Genomic DNA, 19,558 nt, shown 5'->3' with positions numbered 1-19,558 from the left:
ACTGGGCACAAACCTCCCACACATTTTCTCTCCGATCTACAAACATTCTGAACTTCCATTTCAAAAATGTAGCAACACTTATTTTGCTTACAATATAAATTCCTTTTACTCCAATCCTTAGGAGTTAATATTTTTATTTCGCTATTGGTATAGTTAGTGTAAGAGCTATATCAATATCTATTTTATTTTATAAACCACCATAAATCATACTTCTGAACACATGAACAGTAGGTCATAAATAAACACTTAATAAAAAAGGTTTTAGGTGGCAACAGTATTAATAAAACAATACTACATATTTTAGCACTAAAAATATTCCAAATTTTAAAATATTTAATATTTTAGAGGCTTACATTTCAAAGAGAATTTGCCAAATCAAACTAAATTTATATAGTCTAATGAACTGTTTGTAAAATTTAAAGGATTTATTGCTGAAAGTTACTTTAAAAAATTATAGCTTTTTATCGCCTCGGTTAATGTGGACCATTTTGCAATTTTTATTTCAACAAATTAAGCCTGTTCTTGGTAGTAAATTTTATACTACTTCTTTATCACTTATATATCACATACACATTTTTAAATACATTTAACTGTATTTAATGATTTAAGTAACTATGGTACTACAGCAACTGTATCAGCTAAACAAAATTCACTCCTTCATTTGTCAATTCATTAAATTTACTGTCCAATTTAAATTATCTTTGTTACTAAGGGAAGGAGGAAAAAACTGAAACCAAAAATGATGATGATAAACTACAACCCATTTTAGTAAACAATTCAAATTTTTCCCAGACAACTTTTTATTAGGGTTAATAAATGAAGTTGATCATCTACTTTTATCTCACCTTTTTGATAACAGACATAAATTAATTAAATAACAAACAAGAGGTAAAGCAAAAGCACTTGAGTAATTAAAAAACAGAGCAACCAATTACTGAAGACACTATTCATAGGATTTTTTTGTTGTTTTTGTTCAAAGAGGCTTGCAGCAAATATAGTGAGTATTTAAATTTGGTATAAAACAAACTTACAAATCTTAAAAAAAAAATGCTTCATATCTTATTAGTTCATATAACTTTTCCCTTATATTTCACATTTTTTCTGGGTATGAAAATATATACTAAAAGTATTTTTCAGTGTTGTAAAATAGATAATGCAGGAAAAAACTAAAACCTAGAAAGATAATCTAACTTGCCTTGGTTTAAGAAGCTAGTTGCTATAAACCTTACTCCTGGGAGTGGTATCTCCTGATATCAGTGCTTTTTCCATTGTACTGTATTGCCCTTAGCCTGGGGAAAAAACACTCCTTATAAAAGATGGGAAGCATCACTCATGAAGAAATTGGTTTAGAGAAATGTAAAAACATAATGCCCCAATATTTTCAACTGAGAATTAAATTCAAATGTATTACACCAATATTTTGTTATTGTTAGTATATAAAATCTCTTTCACTCTAGGTTTTAATTATGAGGAATAATATAAAAATTGACCCTTAAACAAACACTTACACATGCATTTCATTCTGTTAGTCAGAGCCTTCCATGATGCCTCACTGAAAGAATTACTTAAAGTATGCTAAAATGTAATTCTCACCCATTTGTATTAGCTTACCAGATTTGTGCTTCTTATGTTTTGCTTTTTTTTTGATGATCAATAACTTATTCTGGATCTCAGGTTTGCAAGACTTGAATGCAAGAGAATGAAGACCTTCGCGCTTTCTCTGTAAGTTTTCATTCAAAACATCTTTCAATTTCTTTTTTTTCTTTTTCTTCTTTTTTGCCCTCATTTTAGTTAGTTTGAGTTTCTTGTGGCTCTGCAGTGACTGTTCTAATAGAATATCCCTTACAACTTTGTGGCAACTGATTTCTGGATGATCAATGTGACTTCCATTTACATGTATTTGGCAAGATTTTAGAGCATTTTCTTTTAATGGACTGGGTTCAGGCTTTACTCTGGAAGTGTCATCATATTTTTCCTGATTTTCTATAAACCTTATTTCACCAGGACTGAGAGGCCCTCCAAAGCCAGTAACTTCCCCTGGACTCCCTGGTTTCTCTAAATTTTCTTTACAACAATCAGTTCTTTTCATTTCACTGGGCCTTCGAATTCTAATTTCACAGTTGGATTTCAATTCCATTTCAACAGAGATGTCATGATTATCCAAATTTAATTTAGCAGGGCAGCAAGTTGGATGAAAAGTAATTTCTGGCTCTTTCTTGAAGGCAGAGGGCAGGCCTTCTCTACTACACCTATGTTCTCCATTACTTGCACTAACATAGTCACACTTCAATTTCTCCAGTTTAATCCGAGGTACTCTTTGTATTTTAATGGGTGGAATTGGAAATTCTGGGGCCTGAAAAGGTCTCTGTTTATAAATCCGTACATCTGCACCACAGAACTGCGGAAAATGTATGTAAGCATTTTCCAAATAATCATAACCAAGAATAACTTCTCTGCATTCATGAATAGGCTGTCCAAGTACAGCATCTTGAACTTCTTTTTGTGTTTCGTACACAAAGTCACAAAGACCCTTAAGTAGCCACACTTTTTGGTAGAAAGGTAGTTCATGAAAAGGTTTTTCTTCCAATGGATTAACTTCTCCAAGAACTTTAAAAAACTGAGGACACAGCCCAAGTTTTTCAGCACTGTTATCAGGATTTTCAGTCTGCCCTACAGTTGTGTACCACTGTTGCACTTTCTGCCTCAGTGCTGCTTCCCAGGCCCTATAAGGCAAAGTAGGTCTTCGATGTAAGGTAGGTCTGCGATGGGGAGGACTTAATAGAGAAGTCATTATTTTAGATAGAAAAGCATTACACTGAGGCATCAGAAGACAACGTTCCAATTCATAAAAGACTATTTCTGGCAAATTTAGGATTTGCTGAGCTAAACAAAGAAAATGCCCGATAGCTGGAATTTCCCACATGGTCTCCATACACGTTGGAGCTGCTTGAGCTAGAAGTTTTCTTTCCCAGTCTTCTATTTCCTTTTGACTAGCTTCTTCTGCTTCTTTTCTTTCCTGTTCCCGAAGCCTAAAGAAAAATTAACAAATTATATTATTACTTAAAGTAGTGAATATCATAAAATACTAAATTTAAAGTATGTCATATTTATCTTCATTCAACAAGGCAACTGGCTGTTCCAGTCTTCACTGTAGTCATTTTTTTTAGATGAAGAAATACACATATAACTTGACCCTGATTTTACTGATGGAGGGTTATCACTGACATTGCTAATCAAAGTAAAACTCTTCAACTCACAATGTGTATCAATTTCAAGATAAATGGAAAACAATTTAAATGTTTACTAAACAAAAGCAGTTTAATGCTTTCTAGAAGTAATATGATTTCATATAAGAGCTGTAAAGATGTCTACACCCTTTGACCCCTTAATTCCATTTCTAAAAAGTTATACTAAAATAATTTAATAGAAGCAAAAAGTTACATGTTTGTCAGTATTAACTGGAATTTTATATAAAAAAATAAAACCATGAAGAAGTTGTATTACACAATTGGGAAATATGATGGCTATGTCACGTAGCTGTGAAAATCAAAATTATGAATATCATGTATAAACACAAAAAGTATCAGAACACAACAAAGTACTTAGCAAATAATAGTGATGATAAAAATATGCAAACATTGAACAAGGAGATAACAGTACTGCAAAAATAAATGACTCCTAGGTTATGAGATTATGAGTACTTTTTTCCCCTTAAAATTTGCTTTATTGGCACTGCTTTAAATTTTCTTAATTAAAAAAACAAATTAGATAAAAAGACAGAAATCTTTCTGATCTTGCACTAGGCAATTTTTTGGAGACAGCACCAAAAGCACAGCAACAAAAGAAAAAATAAAGTGATGACCATCAAAACTAAAAACTTTTGTGTTTTGAAGACACTATCAAAGTGAAAAGACAACAGAAGATGAGAAAATTTTTGCAAATCAAATACTGTATCTAGTAAGAGACCTGTATCTAGAAAATAATATACCATTGCTTGTAATGAATATTAAAAATAAGAGACTACTGCTTATAATGCAATAAGAAAAGGATAAAATAACCTAACTAAAAACATGGGCAAAGGATCTCAATAGACATTTTTCCAAAGAAGATACACAAATGAACAATAAGCACATGAAAAGATGCTCAACATCATTACCCATTAGAGAAATGTACATCAAAATCACAACAGGATACCAATTCATATACACTAAGATGACTATAATAGGAGAGATAATAACAACTACTGGTAAAAATGTGGAGAAACTGGAAACTTCATATACTGTTAAAGAACAGTTGCTTTGGGAAACAATCTAGCAGTTCCTCAGAAGGTTCAACATGTGATCCAACAATTCTACTCCTACATATATAGCCAAGAGAAATGAAAATATATGTCCACACAAAAACCTGTATGCGAATGTTCACAGTAGCATTATTCATAATAGCCAAGAGTGGAAACACCAACTGTCCATCAATTATCGAATGGATAAATAAAATGTGGCATATCCGTACAACAGAATTATTTGGCAAAAAAAAAAAAAAAATTGAAGTCCTGACATATCTACAACATAGATGAAACTTGAAACATGGTACTAAGTGAAAGAAGCCACCCACAAGACTACATGTTGTACAATTTCATTTATATAAAATGTCAAGAAGTCTACAGACACGAAAACTAGACTGGTGGTTTCCCAGGACTGGGGAGGTCAGGGGAAATAGGGAGTGACTTAACAGTCTTTCCTTTGGGGGTAATGAAATGTTCTAAAATTGACTGCAGGGATGGTTGCACAACTATGTGAATATACTGAAAACAAGTAAATTTTATATTTAAATAGATGAACTCTATGGTATATAAATTATATTTCAATAAAGCTATATAAAAAAGAAATTAAAGCATATAAAGTTCTGGAAGAGAAATCAGAATACAACAACAAAGGACGGAAAATATAATAATTTACCTTACTGTTGAATTTTCCTTCCTCTAGAAAAGATGCATAAAAACACGGAGATGTAACTAATTCATGGGCTCTAAATGAAAACAGAAGCATAATGTCTGACACTGGCTATTTTTCTGTACTATCATATTGTAATCTGTTAAAACAAATACACAGTAAGAATACTATTTTAGCAATATCAGGACTTTCTCTTTTATAGAAGAAGCCTACTTTTATAATTCTGGCTGAGAGGCCACACTGTAACTACCTTGCTATTACAGATACAACAAATTATCTGATCAAGCAGTTCTGGTTCATTAAAAAAGTTAATAAAGAAACTGTCATTTGTGACTTGGCATTTATATATATTAATTACATTTAAATAACTAAACAGTGTTAGAAATTTTTAGTAAATTCAAATCTTCTCAAAAGTGCTTCAAGTTTGGAGGAGTTTTAGCTTTTTACTGAACAGGGATGGTGGTGGCTTCCCCAGTACAAAGCTGGTACTCCCAAAGCCCACAAAATCAACAGAAGGGTGTACTAGCAACAAAAGTCCCTTCTGTTGGCCCCAACCAAGGGACTTCAAGGAAATCTGTCTTCACAACTGGACTGTTGGATGGAAAAAATAAAATCTCTCCCAAGAAGTTGTAACTATAAGCTGGCTCATGTGGATTTATTGCCCACATTCACATTTCCTGGGTGCTCAGAAAAATACCACACTAAGAAATGAGTTTAACGTGGTCTGGTCTCATGCCAAAATTGTTCTCAGGTACATGAACAGAAAAAAAGCAAATCTCTAAAGCAATGCACCTTATACCTAGATTTTAAGGATCTCGCACTGATACAGTGACAAGAAACAAGTTCACAGTCAAAGAAAACAAAATATAAAAGGAAATAAGTTACTATGAGGGACAGGAAAAAATATGACCCTTCAAAAAACTATAGATATAGGAAATATAGGAGGTAGGAAATACTTCTAGTGAAAAGAAACTGAAAACGTGAGTAAAGAGAAGAATATAAAAAATGGCAAAGCAGTTTTGAAAAAGAACTAAAGAGAATCTCTAGATAGAAAAAATACAGGAATTAAAAGAAAAAAAGATTTACACCTAACTCAACAGCAATAATGGAAGCCAGCAGACAATGAAATATCTTAAATGTGCTTTAAAAATAACTATCAATGCAAATTTCCATTTAGAACAAAAATATATTTTTAAAATGAAGACAAAAATAAAGATATTTCTAAACAAAAACTCAGTATTTGTGAATGAATGGAACTCCACCTAAAGGAAATTCTAAAGATTTACTTCAAATGGAAGAAAAGGTCAGTGATTCTTGACTGATGATAAGAGATGGGAAAATAGAAAAAAAAATGTTAATATAATAATTGATATAGACACAGCACAAAATAATGACAAAAATGTTTTGTTGAGCTTAAAAAGACAAGATAGAATTAAAACACATTATAACAATAGCAAATGAGCTGAGCAAAAAATGATTAAAGTTGAAAGTGTTCCAAGGTCCTTGTATTAATCAGAAAGATGATAAAAATACTGTTTAATTTTAGGCTTCAATAAGTTAACTTTTCACGTGAAAGTTTCTATAGATACTCAAATAACAGACTTCAAATATTCAAATAAATAGAAATGGAAACACAGAAGGAAAAATAATAAAATAATCAAAAGTGGTAGGAAGTATGTACTTTGCATGTAACCAATTAAGTCTGAGGGATATTTATAGGTTAAGAATGTATATTTAGAAAAGAACTGAAAATCAAATATATGTGTTCATTAAAAGAAAAAAAAGTCAGAAAAAGAACAGCAAATCAAAGCCCCAAAGTTGAAAGAAGGAAATAAAGAGCAGAAACCAATACACCATAAAGCAAATATATAATAGAAAAATCATTAAATTCAAAAGTTGGTTCTTTGAAAACATTACTAAAATTAATAAACCCTTGCCAAGCTTGATCATGAAAACAAAAACACAAAACCAATACTAGAAGAGAAAATGACGGTAGAGGGTGTGGTGGGTAGTGCTCAGTGGTAGAGTGCACCCTTAGCATGCATGAGGTTCTGGGTTCAATCTCCACTTCCTCCATTAAAAAAAATTTTTTTTTAATTAAAAACAAAAAAAGAAAATGGGTACATCCTATAGATTCTACAGATAGAGATGACATAAGGATATTATAAGCAACTTTATGTCAAAAGACAATTTAAATGAAACAGACAAGTATTTTAAAAAATACAAATCAACAAAACTGACACAAGAATGAAAACTGAATAATACTGCATCTATTAAAGAAACTATACACTTTAAAATCTTCCCCATACAGAAAAATTGGGGCCCTAAAGTCTTCACAAGAATTCACCTCAAAAATTTTAGTTAATGAAATCATTAGAAACAAAATATAAAATAGACACGTTAAAGAAGTAAAAGAGATTAAAATAGTAAGTAACAAGAAATTATCAGAATGATCCAGACAGATTTGAAAAAGAAACAAAAGGAACTTCTAAAAATAAATAAATATAAACACAAAAATAAAATACTTGATAGATAAGTTAAATAGTTGATTATACATGGGAAAAGAAAGTAGAACTGAAGAAATTTCAAACAATTTGGTGCAAAGAGACAAAGATACAGAATACAAGGAAGAAATATAAAGGCTGATGGAGGACAGATTAAAACACATCAAACAACAATTTGGAGCTCCAGAAAATATGATTACAGAAGAGTGGTAGGAGGCTGGTGATGATGGCAATATTTAAAGAGATAATGCCTGACAATTTCCCAGAAATATGAAGGACATACATCTCCAGTTCAAAAGACCCAAGAAAATAAATTAAGAGAACCACACTTGGGCATATTATAGTATAACAATAAAACATCATAGACAAAAAAAAAATCTTATAAGCAGTCAAGGGGGGAAAAAGATTATATACAGAAATGACAAAAAGATTGAGAGATTTCTCAACAGCAACAAAATAAACCAGAAACAATAACTACCATTCATGGATGAGGACAGATTAAATTTTCAATTAGACAAAAAGCAGAACTCTTTCTAACTAAAGTGTCTTCTGCTTCCACCCAAGATGAAGAAACAAAGAATGAGATTTATTCTCCCACCTGAACCAACCATAAAAACCCTGACAAAATAGATAAAACAGTGGTTTTTAAAAGTCTAAACATCAGGCAAAGGACAGTGATCTCAGAGAGGTGGCAAAAAGAGAAGGGGAGCCCAATAACTGTTGCAGTTTATCGCTTTGAGAATTTCTGGGCCACGATGCAGGACAGAGAACCCAAGCAGAGCATAGCAGACTCCCTGAGTTGAGAAGGAGTCAAGAATCCAGAGATTCCAAGGCAGCTAGTCTCTACAGGACATAATACTAAAGAGGGGAATGTTGCATAAAGTGAGAACACAAAAGATGTACAGAGTCCCCTTCAAATATTCCTTACACACATGCATTGATCACGAAACAGCCCAAGACTAGGTGGTAAGAAAACATCCAAAAAATTAGAAAATATAGTGTCTATTCTACCAGTCATTCTTGAAAAACGCTTAATTCATGGGACACTGAATAGAATATTCAGCAAGGTCTTGCAGTGGCAGTAGAGAATAATTAACCTTATACTAAGCATTGCTCTGGACCCGAGTAACAAATTACAAAAGATCCAAAATGATAAAACTGTTTTCAAGTAATTAACTGCATTCCAGAAAAAAAGCTCTAGAAGATTCTCAGGAATATAAGACTATCCGGTACCTACCAAGATAAAACTCACAATGTTTGGCATCTAAACCAAACGTACCAGGCATATAGCAAAGTAGAAACACATGATCCATATGAAGAGATAAAATCAATTAATCAAAACTGACCCAGAAATGAAACAAATGTTAGAATTAGCAAATAAGGCCATTGAAGTAGTTACTGAAACTAATCCATACAGTGAAAAAGTTAAGTATAGACATGGGGAAGATAAAAAATAGACACAAATCAAACTTTTAGAGATAAAAACTACAATATCTGAGATGAAAATATAATGAATGGGACGAATGGCAAATTAGACAGCAGAAAAAAATATTAGTGAATTTGAAGACAGTAAAAGAAACTAATTCAAAGATACAGAGGAAATACTTCTATAGTATATACTTCAGGAAGAAAAAAATGATCACAGAAAGAAGTTCTAAGATGAAAGAAGTATTGAAAAGCAAATTGTGAATCATCATATGGTAAACAAATAATATATTACAGAAACAGTAATAATGTCTAGTTCGGGGGTAAAAAATGAGATAGAGCTAAATTATTAGTCAATAATATATAAGACAGATGAGGCAGAAGAGACCAGAATTAACAGAAATAGAGCACATAACCTTTAAGTCAGTGGAAATAGTTGTAAGTGAAATAAATCTTCACCTTCCACAGATGGATGTCAATAGATAATGCCAAATTGAAAAATCAAGAAATAGCAATGTAAGCATACATTTAGAAATGTGAAAATAATTACTAGAAAAAATAGCTAAAAGTTAAAGGTGGATGTTTCCGAGTCATGGATTTGAAGGTGAGTTAAAGTAAGGCTGCTCAGTCTTTCATTAAAAGTCTTAATAGTACTAAAGTGACTTTTAAATTATAGAGCATGTGAAATTAAAAAAAAAATTTTTTAAGTCAACTTTTCAAAAGCTGAAAAATATTAGCCAGGAGATTTTAAAGAGCCTGTTTATGTTAGATTTGTGGATATTGTGTATCTTCCTATGAAACTGAGTTTCTCTACACATTATATACTGAGAAGGGTAATCATTTCTTCATTACATTGCTGTTAACTAAAGAAAAAAGGTTTTATCTGTAAAAGTTTGATTTGTGTCTATTGTTTATCTTCTCCACGTCTATACTTAACTTTTTCAAATGTAACTCAAAGTTTGTTTAAAAGTTTGGTATAGAAAACTATAGAATATCAACCACCAAAAAACACATTCATTTAGTTTGCTTGGCATTGAAACTGATTTTGGTCAACTTTGTCACAATCAATCATGCTCTGTTTCTGCAGAGTTGAGAGTAACAACTAGTGCTCAGGGAAGAAAATGAAAGAAGTTAGAGTAGACTAAGACACTTTTACGGACTTGTTTTTGCCTCAAGCAATGTTAGCAACCTTTGGCCAATAAAGGTTAGAGATATGGTAATTTCAGACACTATTTATTCAACTTATAGATGGGGACACTAAGGACATAGAAGGGTGAGAAGGTAACTTCCTTATGCTTACACAGTGGGTTAGTGTAAGAGCCAAAAATACAGTTTGTTATTGGTAGGCCAAAGTTAGCACCAATTGGCTTACTTTTGGAAGAAGAAGAAAATAAGGCAACTGCATAATACACACATTCTGCTGGCTCAGGTGCCTGGAAAAGCCTTGACATAGCTGGGGTATGATGCTGCCGAAAGTGGATATTGCCTAAAGTTACTCAAGGTCTGCTACTCACACTTCTGTTCTCTATAAGCTAAACCTTTCAAGGGAGAATGATGGATTCTAGCCTCAGACCATGAGTACTGAAGAGGTAGGAGGAAGAAAAACAAGGACCAGTCTGGTGTAAGCCAGCATTAACACACAGAACAGTCCTTTAGAACTGGGACTGTGAGTCTCCGATCCTCAGCAGTATGATATATATGGAATGGGAGCTTGTCAAAGAGCTCTAGAGTTAATGTCTATAATCTGTCAATTTAAAAAACTTTGTCAAACACTTAAAATATAATTAAAACATTTAAAAAACATTATATTACAAAATGCTGAAGCAAACCACACTTTGCTCATGAGGACAGATAAAAAAGTTTTTAAAGTTATTTTCAATTTAAAAATTTGTTCCAAAGTATTATACTAAAATCAGATACAGTACTGCATGTTTTAAAAATGTTAGCTCAAAAAATTAAGCCTATGGTATTGGAGAAATGCTAAAAGATTGCCTGAGGATGGTTATAAAAACTACATTTGCTAATGAAAAAAAAGTTACAGGAAAAGTTAAGGGAGCAGATCCTAGAGTTCTCATTACAAGGAGAAAAATCTTTTTCTTTTCTTTTTATTATATTTATATGAGATGATGATATTAACTAAACCTATTGTGATAATCATTTTATAATATGAGTAAATCAAACCACCATGCTGTATACCTTAAACTTATACAGTGATGTATTTCAGTCATTTCTCAATATAACTGGGGGAAAACTAGAAAAGAAAAGTAACCACCATGAAATGAACTAAAAAAGTGTTCCAAAATTTTTTTCTTGGACAAGCTCTCATTTTTGATGTTGGTCCTTACTGGCTTAGAGAATGTTTACCTGTTACTATGTAAAATACTAATAGCTGTGCCTAAGGTTATTCTGGTCATGTATAACTTGGCAGGAATACTACTAATGAGTGTACAGTTTTACAAAAGAAAATTATGTTTTAAAGTATCCTAAAGTATCCTAGCTTTATTAGTTTTATAAACTTTTAGTGAATGCTTACTATGTATGAGAATACAAAGAGGTGAAAGTATGGACCACATACACTCAAAGAGTTTACACTCTAGTAAGAAACATATACAGGAGATTTAATCCAAAATAATGTGTTAACTGAAAAAACAGTACAACGTGTGCAAATTGCTGGCATGAAAAAGGAAAGCAAGACATTTTCTTACATTTTCTAAAATGAGTAATATAAAATATTGTATTTTAGGAAGACCAACCATTCATACTAAGTTTCAGTCAAGCTTCTTACCTGGCTACCAACAAAAGAATCTCTTCTGGCTAGTTAAAGCAGAAAAGGAATTAAGCTTTGTTAAGGATGACAGAGCCAATCTTAAGAGATATAAAGGTACGAATCCCAACCACACTTTGAGACTTTCTCCAGGAAAAACCAGACTGTCACCACTGCTTGGCACTTCTGATACTAGGAATCTAGAACAACCAGAAGCTCCCACCACCACTTGTGCCAAAGATAAACGCCCCTGCCCAAGACTGCCACCTCATGTTGTTCCCAAGCAATTTCAAGTGTGAAGAGTATGAGTGGTCACATGCTTCTACCTTATTTGTGAATGGGTATGAGAATATAAATTTTTCACCATCTACTTTGGGAAGTCAGGACTTGCAACATGGGAAATTACTAAAATGTAGGGAAGCTGTTCAAAAATGGTGCGTGGTCACAAATGACAAATGTCTACTTCATTAAGTCACTGCTACTTTATGTTAAAGAGAATTTGAAAATAAATCATTAATCAAAGACCATAGCTTTTATTTCATAAAAATGTAGAAAACATTTTTACTTTAACTCCAGTGATTACTGAATCAATAAAATACCAGTAAGTTTATACAAATATATGAAACAAGTATAAAAGCATGCACAGTATTTCTGGTAATTCAAACAATTTTGCAAAAAAGAATGGTGAACAGGTCCAATATTTTTAAAAACAGCTTTAGTGATCAAAACTGCTACCTAACAATGTCATATTCCAAATTAACAGAAATTCACATGAAGAGAGCTAGCTTCCAACTTTAACAATTTTATTTTAAAAAAAAACTATCTAAAATGTATTATATACTTTCCTGCTTAATAAATAAGGTATATAAAATATAATTCAATCTTTCCTTAAAGCCTCAAGGTTACCATTATAAACAGAATACAGAGGTCATGAGTTGTTTAAGGACAATTTCAGCAACTATACGTTAACCAGCCCTTTCATTCAATCAATTTTCCCAGAACCCTGACTTGTAGTGTTGCTGTCTTCTAAATCAACAGTGGCTCTGTACACTAATCGGTCCCAAGAATGCCTGCTGTTCTAACAGCATTTAACTGGAGATAGCCAGATAACCAGGCCTTACTCAATATTAATTCCTCTCTGTTCAACACACGTCATCTCCTCTGCACTGGTTTCCAACACATCCAAGTAAAGTGAAGGTAGTAATATAGGAATGCCAGGATTTTGGACTTTAATGGCACATACTATACCAAAAAGGGAGACTACTTATTGTATACAAATTAAAATACAGAGTATGGACTTCCTTCCTTTAATCGGACTAGATCACAAATCAGAGACCTAACTGTTGGACTTAAAAGATTTTTAAAAATAATTTACTTTCCGGTTTGTGTCTGCCCAGATAATCAGCTAAAAATTATCAGATGTCCATCAGTTAACTTAAGTATTACCACACTATAATATGGACTAGAATTGTTCAGCTTGCTGCCGACTTGAATTTCTGATATAAAAAGCTGTTTAAACCTACTGAACAGGAGGGAAACTTTATATACTCACTTCTTATGTCAAAAGTTTTAATTAAATACACAAAATGTTATGATAACTCACAGAGAAAAAAATGTGACAATGAGTGTGTATATGTCCATGAATAACTGAAAAATTGTGCTGAACACTGGAATTTGACACAACATTGTAAAATGATTATAAATCAATAAAAAATGTTAAAAAAAGTTTTAATTAAAAAGCAAAACAAAAAAAGAGAAGCCTACACCCAGATGTTAAGCACAGTAATTTAAATATGATCTTTGCAACCTTCCCTGTCTTCCAGTTTGACCTTTCCTTATAATGTTTTCAAAGTCCCTACCAGACCAAATTTTGCAGTATCTTTATTCTGAGCTAGTCTCTGACTAACTCTTGAGAGGATATTAGATTGACAAAATCGATAGACTGGTAGTATTATCATGATAGATGGTAGGATAACTGTACACAGGGAGGAAGGCTTTGTTTAGCACTCATATATATTGTACCACATGTTGCTGCCTAGAAGTCACATTTTCCTTTTGAAGACTCAAAAGAAATCTTGAGATAGGATCAAAAACATTTAAAAAACTCTTCCTGTCCCACTAGTTATGTGGCACTTCATAAATTTTAATATTTATTATATTTTTAATTATAAAAGAAAAGCATTGTTATTTTAGAAAATTTAGGAAACAGAGGTTAAAACAAGAGAAAAAGAATAGTGATTTTTATATGTGTTTTATGCAAACTCTAAATTTGGATGCACATAAAGTTAACCCTCTCTTAGGCACTGAAGAGAAGGCCACTGTGGCAACAATAGCAAGAATGTGGGGGGAAAAGGTATAAAATGAAGTTAGAAGGGCAGGGTGAGGCCAAAAGGTGAAATTATATGATTCTTATAAATTATATGAAGCCATTAAAGTTCTTGGGTGTACTTGCTTTGTTTTGGGGAGGTGGTAAGTAATGGGATAGGTAAGTGGCATGATAAAATCTGCACTTGGATAAGTTCATTCTAGCTTCAGTGTGAAAAAAAGACTGGAATGAGGCAAGCATGGACACTGTTAAATGAATTAAGAGAAGATTACAGTAGTCTAAATGAGAGATGAAGAAACTGGATGGAGGCAGAGGGGATAGAGAGAAGGAAGCAGATTCAAGAGAGATTTAGGAAATAAAATTGTCAAGGTTTGGGGATGGATCTATTTTGTGTACAAGGGAAAGAAAGGTGTCTTGGATGAAACTCAGGTTTCTAACTTACTTAATCTAATAGACTGTGGTACTATTCACCAAGATAGGAAACATTACAGAAAAATTCAAGTTTTAAGAGGAAATATTATGCCTTCATAATTAACAGTTGATGTAATCAATTTGAAGATGCCATATATACCAAATATCTTTTGTTTGCCTCCAGATCTACTCTCTACGCTTCACTGTATAACTTATCTGTATCAAAAGGCAACTTCACCTACTAGCTTTCCTTGGGTTTGGTCAAGGGAGCCCTGGCAAGGATCAGATAAAGACAGGAAAGTAGGCTAAAGTGTTTACTCCCTTGGTTTCCTCTCTGTGAGGTTGCCTTGGGCTGTTTTCTTCAAAAGAAGACATTGTCCCCATGGTCTCTTCTTTGTAACTCTCTCCTGGGTACCAGTATGTACTCCCTTTTGCTCGCTCGCTCGGGCTAACAGCCTTATTATCTTAATATTCAGCTGTATTTTAACCCCTTTGGAAATAAACCTTCTTTGAATTATTCCAATTTCAATATTTCCTGATGGATGAGAAACACTGATACTGTCACTAATAGATACTACATCGAGAGAACACAATTAGGTACACAATTAGGTCTAAAACTTAGAGAAGTATGGGCAAGAGACATGTATCTATGAGTCTTTTGCATATAGGTGGTATGGGCATGGATCAGATCACTTATGAAGAAACTATAACATGAGAAAAGGAGACACTCTTGCACAAAAACTAGAGCTGTGGCAACACCTGGGACAGTTAAGAACAAGAATAAACTAAATACTGGAAACAATGGCACTTAGAACTGAGGGAGAGTGACCAGAGTTAAAAAGTTTGAATATTCATGTGTTGTTAGGAAGGAGAGTAGGTATATTAAATTTACTCTTTAAGTTAAAGATACACAATAAAAACATTTATTGCAACAATTTATTAAACACTTTATACAAAATCAATGACAGTAACTACCTTATCAATATAATCTTTCTTTATAGAGGTTATATCACAACAACTTTAAAAACATATTAGTGTGTCAAGATTCCCTAACACATTAAAGAACTTGCCATGACCGTAAGATTAGAAGCAGAATGAATATACAACTGAATCAAAAAGAATAAAATATCTAGGAGGTGAAAGATCAAACAAAGCTAGAGGCATCACAGGCATCATGCTCCCTCATTTCAAGAGATGTTACAAAGTCATAGCAATAAATATAGTATGGTATTGGCATAAAAAGGAACACAGATCAATGAGAAGGAACAGAGAGCCCAGAAATAAACCCACACATATATGGTCAATTAATTTATGACAAAGGAGCCGAGAATATACAACAGGAAACAGTCTCTTCAATAAACGGTGGTGGGAAAACTGGATAGCTACATGCAAAAGAATGGAACTTGACCACTATCTTACAACATACGTAAAAAGCAATTCAAATGGATTAAAGACTTGAACATAAGACCTGAAACCATACAACTTCTAGAAGAAAACAGAGGCAGTAAGCTTCATGACGTAGGTCCTGGTAAAACTTTTTGCAATCTGACAACAAAATCAAAAGCAACAAAAGTAAAACAAAAAAACTAAGTAGGACTACATCATACTAAAAAGCTTCTCCACAGCAAAGGAAGCCATCAACAAAATGAAAAAGCAATCTACTGAATAGGAGAAAATATTTGTGAAGCATGTATCTGATAAAGGGCTAAAATCCAAAATATATAAAGAACTCATACACTCCAATAGCAAAAAAGCAAACAATCCAATTAAAAAATGGGCAGATCTGAATATTCATTTTTCGAAAGATACCCAGATGGCTTACAGGTACATGAAAATATGCTCAGCATCACTAAACATCAGGGAAATGCAAATCAAAACCACAATGAGATATCACCTCACACTTGTCTGAATGGCCAATACCAAAAAGACAAGAAGTAACAAGTGTTGGCAAGGATGTGCTGAAAAAGGAACCCTTGAGCACTGTTGGCCAAAATGTAAATTGGTGCAGCTACTATGGAAAATAGTACGAAGGTTCCTGAAAAAATCAAAAATAGAACTACAATACGACCCAGCAATTCTACTTCTGGGTATTTATCTGAAGAAAATTAAAACACTAAGTTGAAAAGATATATGCATTCCCATGTTTACTGCAACATTATTTACAACCACCAATAGATGACAACAACCTAAGTGTCCATTAATCAATGAAGGTGTAAAGAAACTGTGGTATAAATACACAGTGGAATATTTTTCAGTCATAAAAAAGAAGGAAATATTGCCATTTGTGACAACATGGATAGACCGCAAGGGCACTACACTAAGTGAAAAAAATCAGATTGAAAAAGATAAATACTCATGATCTCTCTTATATGTGGAATCTTAAAAACAAACAAAACAAACAAACCAAAAAAACAGATAAAGAGAACAGATTGGTGGTTGCCAAAGCATAGTGATTGGAGGTGGGAGAAATGGGTTAAGAGAGTCAAAATGTAAAGAGAATAAAATTAAAAACAAAACAAAAAAAGAGTAGAAAGGATACAAATACACACATCTCTATCTATATCTCCGACCTTAAAGAAGACACATACATGCATTTTTTGTAGCATTCTATAACAGAACACTAGGAAGAATTCAAAATGTGCATTTTATCAGGTAAATGGATTAAATGGATTAACTGTAATAGAGTGAGATAGTATAGTATTATATATTAGCACTTTAAATAAACTAGGATAAAATAATTTAACACAGTTTAAATCTCAGATACATAATGTTGACTGAAAACAGAAAGTTGCCATTTAAATAAACGTTAAAGACATGCAAAACAATGCAATGTATTATCTATGAATAAATATATAAGAAATGACCTTTTTGTGGTCATGATGGAGTAACTGAACAAAACTTACCTTCTTCCCACTATAAACAATTACAAAACTGAACAAAAAACATGAAACAAATGTTTTTAAACACTGAATATCAAACAGTGCAGGCCTGTGATCCCTAAGAAGCAAAAACAAATGAGGTAGTTCCTTCAATGAATCAATTTTTCAACAAAAAGCAATTAATTCCCAGTCTACAAGTGCAGAGAGGGAAAATCCAAACAGTCCAGTGGAGTCGAGGTGGAGATGAAAATCAGCATTAGGGGAGAATGAGGCACCTAGAAGTTGTGAGAGAATTCCAAAAAGAAAGAAACTATGAACAAAAGAGCTTCAGAAATGTACACAAGTGTTCCCCTTGAAACTCTGCTGAGTACTAGCTTGTGCAGAGTAAAGATCTACAAAAATCTGACAAGAATGATCAGGAAATTGGAAGCTCAGAGAGCTTATACACGATGGGGACACCAGCTAAAGTGAAGAGTCCTCAGTCATCACTTGGGGGCATTCGGTGGATACCCCAGAGAAGTTATGCCTTAGTAGTAGGGCTGAACTGGAGTGAAGGTTATTCTAGATCAACCCAATAAGAGCTTAAAACCTGGACTTTAAAAGGACCATCAAACTGATCCACAAGGAACTTAACTCCCTACCAGAACAAAGTTCAATCCTCTTTTAGGAAGGTAAATAAAAATCCAGATATTCAGCAGGGTAACGGCCACAATGTCCAATTTCCATTTTAAAAATTACTGAACATGCCAAAAAACAGAAAAAGGTTATAACTCAGGAGAAAAATCAGTCAATAGAATGACTTAGAAAAGACATAGATGATGGAGCTAGCCAATAAGGACATTAAAACATGAACATAATGATGGAAAATGAAGATACTAAAAAAGGAAATGTAACTTATAGAGTTGAAAAAAATACAATTTCCGAAATAAAAAGCTCCCTGGATTAGACACTGTATTAAAAATAATTAGCAAATTTGAAAAGTTACCACAGAAAGAAGCTTGAAAGTCTACAGATCAGAGAAGCAAAATTAACCCTAAGCAAAATAATGAACAGATACATACATAAACTCAATCCCACACCAAAGGGGCACATTACAATAAAATCGCTGAAAACCAGTAACAAAGATAAAATCTTAAAAGTGGTTAAAGAAATAAGACACATTATGTATAAAGGACAAGGACAAAGAGGACAGCTGACTTTTCTTCAAAAACTATGTATGGTAGCATACATCATGCTTAAAGTGCTGATAGGAAAAAAAACTGTCAATCTAGAATCATACACAGACACACACACACACACACACACACACACACACACACACACACAGAGTCAGCCTTTGGGATCTGTAGGCTCTAAAATCTGTGGATATGAAGGGACTTCAAATATAAGGTGAAATAAAAACTTACTCAGACCAAAAAACCAAAAGCTCAGTATTCATCATTGGCACACCTACGTTATGAGAAATGAATGTAGTTCTTCAGGCAGCAGAAAAATGACACCAGACGGCATCATGGGTCAATACAAAGGAAGGCAGAACGCTGGAGAGGGTAGATATATGGATAACTATAAGATACTTTTCCTCCTTCATTCTTAAATTTCTTCCAAAGATAACTAGTTAAAGGACATACAACAACAGTGTATTGGGGTTTATAACTCATGTAAAAGTAAAATGTATGACAAAAGCACAAAGGATGGGAAGAGGTAAAGAGAAGTATACTGTGAAGCGTAACATTTGAAGTTAACTGTGGTATGTTAAGCAAGTCTTGTAAACCCTACAGAAACCACTAAAAAAAAAAAAGAAAAAAAGACGCACATCTAATAAGCTAATATTGGAGATAAAATGTATTATTAAAAAAATGTAAGAAATATTATCAGGAACCAAAACGAACACTTCTAAGAAAGAAGTCAATCCATCAAAAAAAACCCTCTAAGAATCATAAATATGTACATATCCAATAGCAGAGTTTCAAACTACCTGAGGCAAACTCTTTCAGAACTCAAAGCAGAAACAGACAAAAGGTGACTGTATTAAAATCAATCGTATTTATATATATATTAGCAACAAAATATAATTGAACTTTTAAATATTTACAACTGCATCAAAAACATGAAATATGTGGAAAATGTATACAACGAAAACTACAAAATACTGCTGAGAGAATTTAAACAATTACCCAGAAATTGATAACTTCCATGTAATCTTAATCAAAGTCCCCACAGGTGTTTTTTTTGTAGAATTTACAATATGATTCCAAAATTATAAAGAAATGCAAACATCCTAGTATAGCCTAACAATTTTG

At 32.8% G+C, this 19,558-nt stretch overlaps 1 protein-coding gene across 4 annotated transcripts in view; it reads right to left on the bottom strand.

Moving 5' to 3' along the window:
- The window catches only part of BRD10 (bromodomain containing 10), an 86,572-nt gene that overhangs the window by 40,657 nt on the left and 26,357 nt on the right, over positions 1-19,558 (bottom strand). For 3 of the 4 annotated variants that reach the window (XM_074361592.1, XM_045520884.2, XM_045520885.2), the window contains one exon: positions 1,612-3,029. In XM_074361592.1, coding sequence (XP_074217693.1) covers positions 1,612-3,029 — 1,418 coding nt within the window. Of the gene's footprint in view, positions 1-1,611; positions 3,030-4,955; positions 5,004-19,558 lie in introns of those variants that run through there. The other variant, XM_045520887.2, reaches the window with a different exon arrangement.

This window comes from Camelus bactrianus, chromosome 4 (genome assembly GCF_048773025.1).
Source record: "Camelus bactrianus isolate YW-2024 breed Bactrian camel chromosome 4, ASM4877302v1, whole genome shotgun sequence".
NCBI classification, from domain to species: domain Eukaryota; kingdom Metazoa; phylum Chordata; class Mammalia; order Artiodactyla; family Camelidae; genus Camelus; species Camelus bactrianus.
Note: the sequence above shows the minus strand (reverse complement) of the source record. Positions and strands in the feature narration are given on the sequence as shown.